This window comes from Esox lucius, chromosome 6 (genome assembly GCF_011004845.1).
Source record: "Esox lucius isolate fEsoLuc1 chromosome 6, fEsoLuc1.pri, whole genome shotgun sequence".
NCBI classification, from domain to species: Eukaryota; Metazoa; Chordata; class Actinopteri; order Esociformes; family Esocidae; genus Esox; species Esox lucius.
The window spans coordinates 8,332,881-8,345,774 of NC_047574.1; the positions used below are offsets into that span (position 1 = coordinate 8,332,881).

At 40.1% G+C, this 12,894-nt stretch overlaps 1 protein-coding gene across 4 annotated transcripts in view; it reads right to left on the reverse strand.

Moving 5' to 3' along the window:
• Nucleotides 1-4,906: 4,906 nt before the first annotated feature.
• LOC105026296 (protein bicaudal C homolog 1) overlaps nucleotides 4,907-12,894 on the reverse strand; it is a 55,600-nt gene continuing 47,612 nt past the window's right edge. For all 4 annotated transcript variants that reach the window (XM_034292926.1, XM_034292925.1, XM_034292927.1 and 1 more), the window contains 2 exons: nucleotides 12,717-12,816; nucleotides 4,907-6,874 (listed from right to left, as the gene is read on the reverse strand). In XM_034292926.1, the coding sequence (XP_034148817.1) occupies nucleotides 6,705-6,874; nucleotides 12,717-12,816 (270 nt within the window). In that variant the 3' untranslated portion in view covers nucleotides 4,907-6,704. The remainder of the gene's footprint in view (nucleotides 6,875-12,716; nucleotides 12,817-12,894) is intronic.

Below are 12,894 nucleotides of genomic sequence, written 5' to 3' on the forward strand. Positions count from 1 at the left end.
GGTAAAGGTAACCCCAGTTTAACAATAATACCAAATGGTTTATAATAAGAATCAGGTGCATCAAAAAAGGTGCAAATTATATTCAAGAAATCATAAGAGACAAACTCTGGAGGGTCCAATACTCCATAAAGATTACAAACTTGGTCTGGTTTGGTCTTAACTGTATGGGTGCTTCACACCTCATGAGAAGCTCAAAAGACCTATTTGAGGTCTTCAGAAAAACAGTCCATCATTTCAAAGTTCAATGGATCATCTACTAATAAAGAATATTCCAGACCACTGGCAATCAATTCCGGTCATCCCACCAAATTCAGACGAAGAGCTGACCAACACAGCTGACTGAAGTACATTACATTATACAGAAAGAGGCAGCACAAACATGGCCCACATTGGAGGTCAGGAAGAAAGAAGCCTCTGCTATCAAAACAAGAAACCAGACAAACGTAGTTCAGCCGGACAACTGAAAGTATTGTCCTCTTGAGATTCAAAACCGTGTTGCCCACTTGAAAGGCTGTGTCACTAAACCCTACACCACAGAGATCTACGTTCGTCACGTCTTAGTATAGCCTCTATCCTGAACAAATCCTCTTTTGCCACAGGCCGTTTTAACAGCTTATTAGCCAGTAATAGGCTTTACCAGTATCTACTAACTTACTGGAATAGTCATAGGAATTGAGCAATTGCTAGCGAGTTTGCCAAAGCTATTTAATTTCATGACATAACAACATACTTTTTTCTTTCATTCGTGAATGACATTGATACAAGAAAGGTGACGATAACTTAACTTTTTCATCAAGTGAAACGACATGAGAATCGTGAAATAAAATAAATAAAAGTCGTTGTTCACAATAGATTCGAACTCCAGGATTCCATGCACTGTCTTTAAGCATATAGCTATGGCATTACCCATTTCACCAGTCGTTAAACACTATTGAGCTTTGTGTTAAACTGACTAACATTAAGTTTACCTCCACCAGAAATAGTGTATATGAGCTGTTATCTTTTGCCACTGGTCTTTGAACAGTTTATTAGCCAGTAGGGTCTCTGGTATCAACTAACTTTGGAATAATCATAAGAAATGAGCAACTGCTAGCGAGACTGAAGATGAACATTCCCATGCCTGAAACATGCCTGTCTCAATAAAACCGTATACAATTTCAGGTTTAGCCAGCGAGGTTTTCGTCAACACAGAATAATTTACAAAGTGTACTTCCCTTCGCCTACGAGGAGATAGAAGCTCGAGATCTACAGCTCACAAGTCTGTTCCTCTAACCTCCACGCTATTTAACAAGGGGCAGCCAGCCAGTCAGTCAGCCATTCAGTCAGGCAGTCAGTAAGAGAAGATCGCTCTTCTTAGCCGGCTCCGCTTACGCGGTCCGGCAAAAATATTATCAAAACACCATGTCTGCCAGAAATTACCTGGGTTAAGACCAAAACTCCTGGATCAATGTGCTCTGGACAAATTAGTCAACGGTGGAGTTGTTTTGTTGCAATGCCAGAAGCCACGTTTGGCAAAAACGAAATACTTCCTTTCAACAAAAGAAGCTCATAACAACCATAAAGCGTAGAGGTTTGGCATTATGGTTCGGGGATTCTTTTCCGCTTCAGTGCCAGGCCAACTAGCCGTCAATGGGTCAATTATGAATTCCATATTGTACCAGAGAATTCTTACAGAAATTACATTTCTGTTGATTGCATGTGATGTTTATTTTGTGTGATTTGTTGAATTGGGTTACATTTATCAATGAATGTGGTTTGAAAATATCCAAAAGTTTCTCTTTGTGTTATTACATAATTCATTATTCATTCACTTCAAATAAGGGAGTTATTTGCACCCTCACCTCAGCATTTTGATAACTGTGTAAATAAGTATAGGATAAGGTAATGTTTATCATATTTAACCAATCATTTTATGTAAAGTGAATTGATGCTAATATGTTGACAAACTTCACCTTGTCCTGATGAGATTTACACAGTTATCAAAGCAGTGAGCCAGGGAAAGCCTAAATTAAAATATACGCTATTTGAAGTGAATCTAACATCCCTTATGTGATAAATGAATGGTGTAATGTGAAAAGAGCCTATTTGAGATGGTGTGGCTAGGTTTTGTGAGGATTATTGTGTGTAGACAATTCCTCTCTGGAGAAACAGTATTGGTGGGAAAACATTTCTGTAAAAAATCAATGTGCAACAGACATTTATTTTCATGGACATGAAATAAGAGAGCTTTGCTTAGAGACATAAATATAGTGTTTTGTATATCCACCCTGTTGGCTCACAGATCTGATCTACTGTAACAACCGTTCAGTTACTGGTTGGATTCTTGAAAATCTAGACTAGCCCCCCATTACAACATCACAAAATCTGCACATATCTAGGACCAAATATCCAGCAATACAGGTAACATTTGCATGGGTGTGAACAAGATGAGAGACAAGGCAAGAAGAACATTCCCCATACAATGAGGAATTTACCAAAGGGAACAAAACACATTTGAAATACTGCATCTAGAGTTCTGTATGAATATTCTGAAGTGCAAAGTAAAACAAACAAAACAACAAAATCACAACTGGGCCAAAACTCTGACAGGAGATGGAAAATAGAGAAATCTTGTTCACTAACCCAAACCAACCCAACCAAGCTCTCAGACAACTGGCCGGACCAAATGATCACAAAGCAAAAACAAAATGAAGTCACCAACTGGAAAGACTTCCATTGAAGTAAACCTGTATGCTATTTGGCTGACCACCTGTACACTGTGACTAATAGAAAACTGAAGAAAACACTAATTAGGTACTGACTCAGTGAGCACAGCCTGACAGAGACCTCTCACCACAGGCAAACCTGGCGACTCGTAGAGGACAGGCCGTGATCATTCTGCACAAATCAAATAGACAGCCAGTGAAAATTTTAAACAATAGTACATTTATTTGCCCTTTTGTTTTGTTTCATTATTTATACAGTGTCATGTAGCTTCTGAGTTTAGACTACATGAGACTGGCTCATACATATGGACATATTTATAAACATTTTCATTAGCATAAAACATATTTTTGTTGCTTTTTTGCTTTGTCAATATGTTATGTGTAAACCTTTACAATGTAAGCACTTCAACTTGCCAAGTCAATTTAAAATAAACTTTAGATTAAACTGAAGACAGAGAGCATATTCCAGTCCAACTTACTATGTTATATTCCTACAGAGATATACTGTTCTATAAATAACCTGGATGTTAAATATATAATCAGTCTAGGGAGATCCAAACTTCTCTAAATGTTTCAGCCATGTGAAAGATGGTATTTTTAATCATAATATGTTAAATCTATATTGTAGTGCCCCCTAGTGTCCTTACATAACAAGTGGGAAATTACAGAAGTAAAGTCCTGTCTTCAATTTCAATGAACAATCTGTTTGAGCATATAGACATGACTGATACATGCTATTCATCTGTTTCCTTTATGATATCTTTTATTTTGGCAGAAAATATACTTTGTATCATTGTCCGGCAGAAAGATCCAACAATGACCCAGTTTCAGTTAGTTTCAGCCTCCTGGCAGAGGGAAGTGGGCTCGTTGTTGGATCTTTCAGCAGGACAATGATGCAAAGCATTTTTCCAGATCCACACATCAATGGCTCAGTAACAACAGAATCACTTCCCATCCTGGTCCCCTGACCAAAACTTAACGCAAAAACCTGTGGGATGAGCTGAAGAGGACAGTCCAAAAGCAAAGATCAACGACTCTGAAGGACCTAGGGAGATTCTGCAAATATATTTATAGGCTGCCAACAGAACCGGACACCTGATCAACTGGAGATGTTGTATGGTTGGAACATTAACAGCACATTCAATGTATTTTCGGTATGTCGTTACAGTATACAATGGTCTATAACAACCGTCCACCTAGTAGTGAAGTTCTGAGGTATTGAGTGCTTTGCCCTGCACCCCGTGACCCCGCCCCCTGCACCCCGTGACCCCGCCCCCACTACTTCTAGGACCAAAAATGTGGTGAAGCAATAGCCGGGATATCTGGGATTCTTGCTCCGTAAATGTTTCCTTCCAAAGGAAAATAAAACAAGGCAAAAATGTGGATTGTTGTATTTTTTCAAAGTGGTCACCACAAACCACAGTGATTAGTCAGTCTGAGACTATAAACCTGGGAACCCGGATCTGTGCATTTAACATAAACCATTACCATACATACCGCAGCTAGGCCAGGAAAAACATTAGACATACTGATTAAATCTTAGGCCTTTGTCTGCAATAATTACAGTCAGTAAAACGTTTTTGGGTCAAGCATCTTTCAGTTTGTTCCTATTGGAGTTGTATAAGCAGCTTGACGTCAGTCTTTTACTGTGGTGCTCCCAGAGTCCTTTCTGTTCCATACAGGCAATGGATGTCAGTCAGTCTGCTTCAGACACCTTGAAAGCAGCACTGAGATCACTGACATAGCTGGGACATTTAGTAGGGCATAGGCCCAGTTTAGCGGTCAGGAAAACACCACTGTAGGGAGTGGTCACCTTCAGGACTCATTAAACTAGCCTGGTTCTCCCAGTGCTACAATTCAGAGCAGCTCTCAGAGGTGTTTCCAGACGTCCTTGAATACAGGAAACTAAGTGCACAGAGATGTTATTAACATGGCAGAGGAAGCTAGTGATGAGTAAGAGGTGAATGTATTAATATATATAGAGAGGAATCTAGTGATAGTCATGGAGGAAACCAGTGATAGGGACATAAACAGTAATGGCGTGTAAATATGTGTATTCTTTTGTTCAGGTGGAGTTGGTGGTCTTTTGGCCATCTCACCATTGGGCAGGACAGCAGCCCAGTCAAAACAGTTCTCCGTCCGGGCAGCTCAATGTTGGAACCAGCTTCCCCTTAACGTCAAATCAAATCGAAATACAAATGCAAGGTTTGCAGAAAGGTTTATTATATTGAAACAAGGCCACAAACTGGTTAACACATTTTAGGTATCCCAACTGATATTCCAGCTAAAAAACCCTGACCAAAAAACCCCAGAGAACTGCAGTCTAACAATAGCTATAAAAACATCTGCATCTCTTACAAATGGACATACACAAGGTCAATCAACATTCTTTCCGTTCCATTTGTTCAGTCAAACATTTGTTGATATTGAGAAAGGCATTAAAAATATTCAAGAAAGAAATGTTTACAAAATAATAACATCTGATTTCTAAATGAATACTGACTTGTAGAACAAACTGCTGGCGAAGACAACCTCACAAACTTTTATACTGTGGTCTTCAGTCCGTCCTTTGAAATGTACTAAAGTGACTACGGTCTTTGCATAGTTTATTACTGCATCTATACAATCACAGGTTGGATTGGTCCCTTCAGAAAGCACAGGACGTTGTTTGCATCAACACCCACCTTCCCTTTATCAGACAATGAATGATAATATGACTGAACTCACAATGACAAAATCTGCAGTATTTTCATTTGCGTTATGAATACAACAGAATTCCTCTACCACCGTACCTAAGACAATACACAACAATTCAACATAATTTGTCAATACAAACTGGAGTATATACGAGACATGTAAACGTACCGGTAACAGTAAATAAGTGGTTTGCATATAAACGTAAGGCTTGTTCCGCCGGGCAATCATTTTCCACTAATATTTGGCAAACATAAGCTTCCGTTTGTGGAAGAAACTCTCGTTTGTGGTAAGCACTAGCTACCATTTGTGGTGATCAATAACATTGGGTTCTCCTCCAGAGACAACTATGATCATTCACAGTCTTAACAGCTACAACATGTCCATGTTTATAACAGATAGTTAGATGCTTCGTTATCTCATCACAAGGGATATCAATGAATGGAAGAAAAAAACTGTATCACCCAGGTTTGGTAAGGAAGTTCCAGACCATTCAAACAGGCATGAACCCTTCTTTGGAAGACTCTGTTAGTGTATGCCTTGACACCAGACCGACAGACAAGGCCTTTTCACGGGTCCCTTTAGGAAACAGGGGATTTACATCCCTCCCAACATTGATCTGACGGAGTCTCCATACACGTGTCTACAAAGAAACATAAACTTGTGTTCCTAAACTGAAATAAAACCAATGCTTACAGTTGATCTGATCAAACATGATGAAACATACATGTTAACTATAAATAAAGAATAATACATAAAGGAATCATGTAAAATATAGAATGCTGCAGAAATGCTAGGTGATCCAGCATTCAATCTAAACGATACATTTCTACCAGGCTTCGAACCCCCCGCTAAGTGCTATACAAGACCTGTATATTAGAGTTGGCCTCACAAGGAAGTAATCATCCACAGGCAGATCTACTATTCTTAAAAGTGCAAATAAAGTTTACATCAAAACGAATATTGCATTTAAATAGTGCTAAACATCTCTGTCTCTTGTACGAAGCATGCTACCTGTTTCGGTCAAAACCACCAACAAAAGCTCCTGTGCCGTCAAAATGATACCTCTGTGTCCTTCAGCGTCACTGGTGCATCACCGGTGAAGTAATATCACATTGGATTATCACATAGGGCTTAAACATCTCTTGCTGGCAGGCATTTGGTCCAGTTAGTACAGCTGGGAATGGGAGGGGCTTAGTCCTAATTTAATGGGAGGTGCTTTGTGCAGTAGAGGACTGGCTGTTTACAGAGAGGAAAACAGTGAAGTGGACCCATCCGCTCTGTCCTGGCCTCAGACAGACCAGTCTACCACCTGCCACTGACACTAGCAATGTCCCCGGTGAAACTGCGAGGCAGTCGCGTGCTGGTGATGTCCCCGGTAAATTGGCGAGGGAGGCGTCCGCTGGCGCCCCCATCCAGGAAGGAGGAGCGGATGCTGGGAGATTCAAACAGTTTCCTGCCGTTCTTATTAAGTTCTGAAAAAAAAACAGAGTCATCCTTATCCACTGAAATCTACAACATACAGGCGTTTTTGTATACAGAGTAGGACTAATGGAGACAGGAATGCAGCAGTCCAAAAACTCACTCTGAAGGAAATTATTTGAATGAGAAAATGGAAATAATGAAGACGGACATTTTAGAATGTTTACCTTGTTCCACAGAGTTCAGTTTTCCGAAAGAGTGAAACAAGCTCAGCACACTCAGAGCGAGACAATCTGACAGTTCTGTTAGCATGCTGCAATCATTTACACACAATGTTCCATTACGCCACACTGCCAGATAAATCCTTTCTCTGGCCAAAGAAAACATGGAATTAGACTCGCTCACTTTAAAATGGTTTCATGTGAGATGAGCCGTTCTATTTGTTCGGCTGCATTTTCTATGTCTAAGGAAGGAAAGAATTCTCATTAAGGTGGGTGCAGAGGGTTAAATAGGGTTAGAGTTGATGAGGTTTAGGGTTGACAAGGGTTAGTGTTGACGAGGAGTAGCGTTGATGAGAGTTAGTCTTGACAAGGGATTGGATCAAGGAGGTCTAGGGTTGGGGATGGTATGGGACAAAGAGGGACAGGGTTAATAATGTAAGAGTTAATGAGGTTTTGAGTCGAAAAAGGTTTGGGTTAATGGGTTGTAAGGTAAACTGAGGATAAACAGGGTTTTGTTTGATGAGGGTTAAGGTTACCACGGGGTGAATATGGTTTATAACAAATGTAGACTGAAAAAACAAAGCATCCAATCTCTTGATCAACTGTACAGCGACAGTTGACACCCCCTTTGGACTTTTTCATTTTGTTTTGTGTCACAACATGAAATAATTTGGTGGAGCCTCCATTTGCCACTATGGTACTGTCCCTTGGAACAGCTTGAGGGGAAGTAGAAACACTTGACAAATGGATCTTAAGAATCACATTTATAGCCTTGCTTTTTAATTATGGCACTTTATTTTATACATTTTATTTTTGCAATATTATTTTGTTATCTATTTTCCATTCTTTCTATTATAAAAAACATAATATTATTTGTTATGTAACAAATGTGCCGCATTTCCATAAAGAACTGTGCCACATAAATATTGTTTTATTGATTGACTGAATCAAAAAGTATTCAATAAGGAGTTTTTTCTGCTGATCAAAACGAAAAAATCCATAAGATAAAGTAAAAAAAAAAAAATCTGCAAATAATTCTGAATAAATAACAAATTAAAAACCAAAGATAATTGATCCTATAGGTTCTACCACCTCTAAAGACAAACTCTAAATCTCTGTTACAGTGATCACTATGTAACAATGCCTGTGATGACAGCTCCATCCAATAGAACCCTTTACGAAGTAAAGAGACAACATTCTCTTTACTTGCCCGGTTACTTAGTTTGACCGGTTGGCCAGCTCTAGACAAGAGTCTTGCAGGAACTGCACTCCTGGGAAGTTTAAATGTTGTATATACATTTTTATAACATTCCCAAGATCTCTGCCTTGACACAATTATATCTCGGATGTTTTTGGAGATTCCTTGGAGGTCATGGCTTTTACTGTGACACATACTGTGTGTGGGACATTATAGACAGCTGTGTGACCTTCTAAACCATTTGCAATCAATAAAATGTGCCACAAGTGGACTCAATCTACTTCTAGAGAAATCTCAATGATGATCAATGAACACCAGATGTATCGGAGCTCAATCTGGAGTGTCACGGGAAAGGGCTGGAATACAAGTAAATTAGATATTTCCATTTTTCCTTTTCAATGAATTTGCAAAATTTTCTATAAATATATTTTTGCATTGTTGCTTTGGGGTATTAATACTTTCCGAATGTTTTACATTATATATACCACCAGTACAATTCCCATGTATAAAACCCCTTCATCTTACCCAAAACAACATTTGCGTGCAATACAATTCTTCCACCACCAAAGTGTTCCCTATTGAAAGGAAATGGATAAGCCAGCCACATTGCAAAAGTAACCAGCCAGGCCACCCCTTTGTTGGAGGTGTATTTCTTTCTCAAACAAGCTCTATTTCCCCTGTAACCTGGACTGAGTTCCCAACGCAGGTGAGGTGTGTCATCGTCCCGGTCCATAGACGTCCCCTGTCTGCCGGAGTACATGGTACACTCTAATGCCTTGAATCAATTCAAAGTTCACATTGGATCAATCCAGAGATCACCTCCAATTCTGATTAAATTAGCTGGTTTTGTGTAGATAGACATAATCTTTTAACTAAAATGACTGAAAAATTTATGAATTCATTGTTTTGTCATTTGATTTGGGATATATTGTGTAGGCCTGCCGAGCCCAATATGATCAGGGTAATTAAGTAGGGAGCGAGATTACATTCTTATTTACAGTGTTACTGCCATTTACAGTGGGGAGAACAAGTACTTGATACACGCCCATTTTGCAGGTTTTTCCACTTACAAAGCATGTAGAGGTCTTTAATTTTTATCATAGGTACTCTTCAACTGTGAGTGACGTAATATAAAACAAAAACCCAGAAAATCACATTGTATGATTTTTAAGTAATTCATTTGCATTTTATTGCATGACATAAGTATTTGATACATCAGAAAAGCAGAACTTAATATTTGGTATAGAAACTTTTGTTTGCAATTACAGAGATCATACGTTTCCTGTTGTTCGTGATCATGTTTGCACACACTGCAGCAGGGATTTTGGCCCACTCCTCCATACAAACCTTCTCCAGATCCTTCAGGTTTTGGGGCTGTCGCTGGGCAATACGGACTTTCAGCTCCCTCCAAAGATTTTCTATTGGGTTCAGGTCTGGAGACTGGCTAGGCCACTCCAGGACCTTGAGATGTTTCTTACGGAGCCACTCCTTAGTTGCCCTGGCTGTGTGTTTCGGGTCGTTATCATGCTGGAAGACCCAGCCACGACCCATCTTCAATGCTCTTACTGAGGGAAGGATGTTTTTGGCCAAGATCTCGCGATACATGGCCCCATCCTCCCCTCCATACGCTGCAGTCGTCCTGTCCCATTTGCAGAAAAGCATCCCCAAAGAATAATGTTTCCACCTACATGCTTCACAGTTGGGATGGTGTTCTTGGTGTAGTACTCATCCTTCTTCTTCCTCCAAACACGGCGAGTGGAGTTTAGACCAAAAAGCTCTATTTCTGTCTCATCAGACCACATGACCTTCTCCCATTCCTCCTCTGGATCATCCAGATGGTCATTGGCAAACTTCAGACGGGCCTGGACATGCGCTGGCTTGAGCAGGGGGACCTTGCGTGCGCTGCAGGATTTTAATCCATTACGGCGTAGTGTGTTACTGATGGTTTTCTTTGAGACTGTGGTCCAAGCTCCCTTCAGGTCATTGACCAGGTCCTGCAGTGTAGTTCTGGGCTGATCCCTCACCTTCCTCATGATCATTGATGCCCCACGAGGTGAGATCTTGCATGGAGCCCCAGACCGAGGGAGACTGACCGTCATCTTGAACTTCTTCCATTTTCTAATAATGGCGCCTTCTCACCAAGCTGCTGGCCTATTGTCCTGTAGCCAATCCCAGCCTTGTGCAGGTCTACAATTTCATCTCTGATGTCCTTACACAGCTCTCTGGTCTTGGCCATTGTGGAGAGGTTGGAGTCAGTTTGACTGAGTGTGTGGACAGGTGTCTTTTATACAGGTAACGAGTTCAAACAGGTGCAGTTAATACAGGGAATGAGTGGAGAACAGGAGGGCTTCTTAGAGAAAAACTAACAGGTCTGTGAGAGCCGGAATTCTTACTGGTTGGTAGGTGATCAAATACTTATGTCATGCAATAAAATGCAAATTAATTATTTAAAAATCATACAATGTGATTTTCTGGATTTTGGTTTTAGATTCCGGTCTCTCACAGTTGAAGTGTGCCTATGATAAAAATTACAGACCTCTACATGCTTTGTAAGTAGGAAAACCTGCTTGTTCTCCCCACTGTATTGATTGGCACAATTGCCACATAGACAAAATGTAGTGGTCGCTTACTTCCATCGCTTACTCACTGCTGACTCTGTGAAAATGGGTATTGTTTATTTTAGCCGGAAAAAGGTACTGCTTCCGAGAAATACTGAACCAATGGAGTTTGTGCGCACACATGGCACAAGGTTTGCATGGATACACTCACAGTTTCCCCTCAAGTTAAAAAATAATGGAAAAATACCAACCTTGGTAAGAAGTGACACACGCAAGGTTCAGAGTATTTTTTGTGTTCACACCCATTCATAATAACAATGAGCGGGATTATTATATCTGGCTGTGGCCTCCAGGTGGAGTAGAACATAACATCTGCTGCGGCCTCGAAGTGAAGTAGAATTTTGTAATAGAGATGGACATTCTGCGTGTATTTGGTGAGCCGTCTTTTAAGGCTCCTTTGTTCACCTTAAGAGACGTCCCATTTGGCTCACAATATGTTCTCTGTTTAAACTGCTTACAAAATTGGACCAGGACAACATTTCCAATGTAAAACACCAATATCTAACATTAAGTGGGATGGTGTCTAATTATCAAGGGTGACGTTTGGGCCAAACAAACATTATAAACACACATCTCCAATCTGAGAAACCTACCAATTTAAACCATAACACACATAAAATGACACTAGACAACAAAGCAGATGTCTTCCTGTGGCCTTCTGACTGCGATCATGCCTATATTCGCGTTATTTTAGATTTAAGCCCTGCGTTTGATGCTATTGATCATGCTATGATGATCAATAGCATGATCAGGAGATTAGAAAGCTTGGTCAGCGTACTAGGATTGGTTCTGAAATGTCTCTAAGCACATCTTTCGGAAGAGGTATCAATTTGTTCAACTGGGCGATGACTGATTGTTATATCCCAAGGAGAATTTAGTGATCCTCGAGGTTCTGTGCTTGGATATCATCCATGGTCTCATTGCCACGCTGATGACACCCAGTTGTAAACAGTCAGGCCGCCTTGAGAAATGCATCACAGATGTTAAATATTGGATGACAACCAACACTTTGCTTTTAAATGTTCACAGGACAGAAATAATGCCACAAGAAAACATACACATTATCGGAAAGCTGTGGTGACACCGGCGGTTTCCTTCTCAAACCAAACACAGTTGTTAAAACCTTGGTGTTACCATCAAAGCCTGCTCAAATTTTACAGTACTTTAACTTTTAATGCCTGTGAATTATTGCACTGCTATTGCGCAAGAAATTAATATCCTGTAAGAAAAATATCTGTGCTTTGGGTCTTTCTCTTAAGCCTTTTAATGGAACTAGAATTACATAGAATTTAATCTTTCCCACTTCCACTTCCCACAACATTTCTTCTGATAACGATATTTCAAAGACTTCAAATCTAGTAACAATATGTACTTTGTTTAAAGGTGAACATTTGAACAAAGGCTTTCCCTTGCCACCAAACAAATATCAAAAAGCTTTGTAACTGTGGCCCAGAACGGTACTGGAAGAGGAAATACTTCAGTGAAACATATAATTCCTACAAATGGAAGTTCCATAACTGATGCCACCAGCATAGCACCATGCAACCAAGTGGGGATCGATTCTGAAGCTAAGCAGAGCCCCGGCCCTGGCCAGTCACTAGATGATTCTGAAGCTAAGCAGGAACTGCTGGAACTGGTGTTGGAGGGCCAGTAGGGGGCACTCTCCCCCATGGACTAAAGATAAAAATCTGTCCCTGAGCAAGACAGTTAATAACCCTGCAGTTCCCCAGAGGTGTTCAAATGGGGGTTAAATAGTAAGGGGGTTAAACCTACTGTCCTGACAACATTTCCAACTAAGTAAACGGGCAACAAATTATTATTATTATTATTTTTAATCAGAATAAAAAATGGGACCTACCTGAGATAGCAAGCAACATTTTCCTCCGTGCTCCAAACGTGGAGATGCCGAGTTCCTTCAGGTCCTGGTCTGTTAACGTCAGGAATGTCTGAAGGTCAATCTAAAAATACATGGAACTGGTCACTGCAGTGTAATGATAAAAAAGATATTGTATATTTTACTTCTGTATTAATACTAG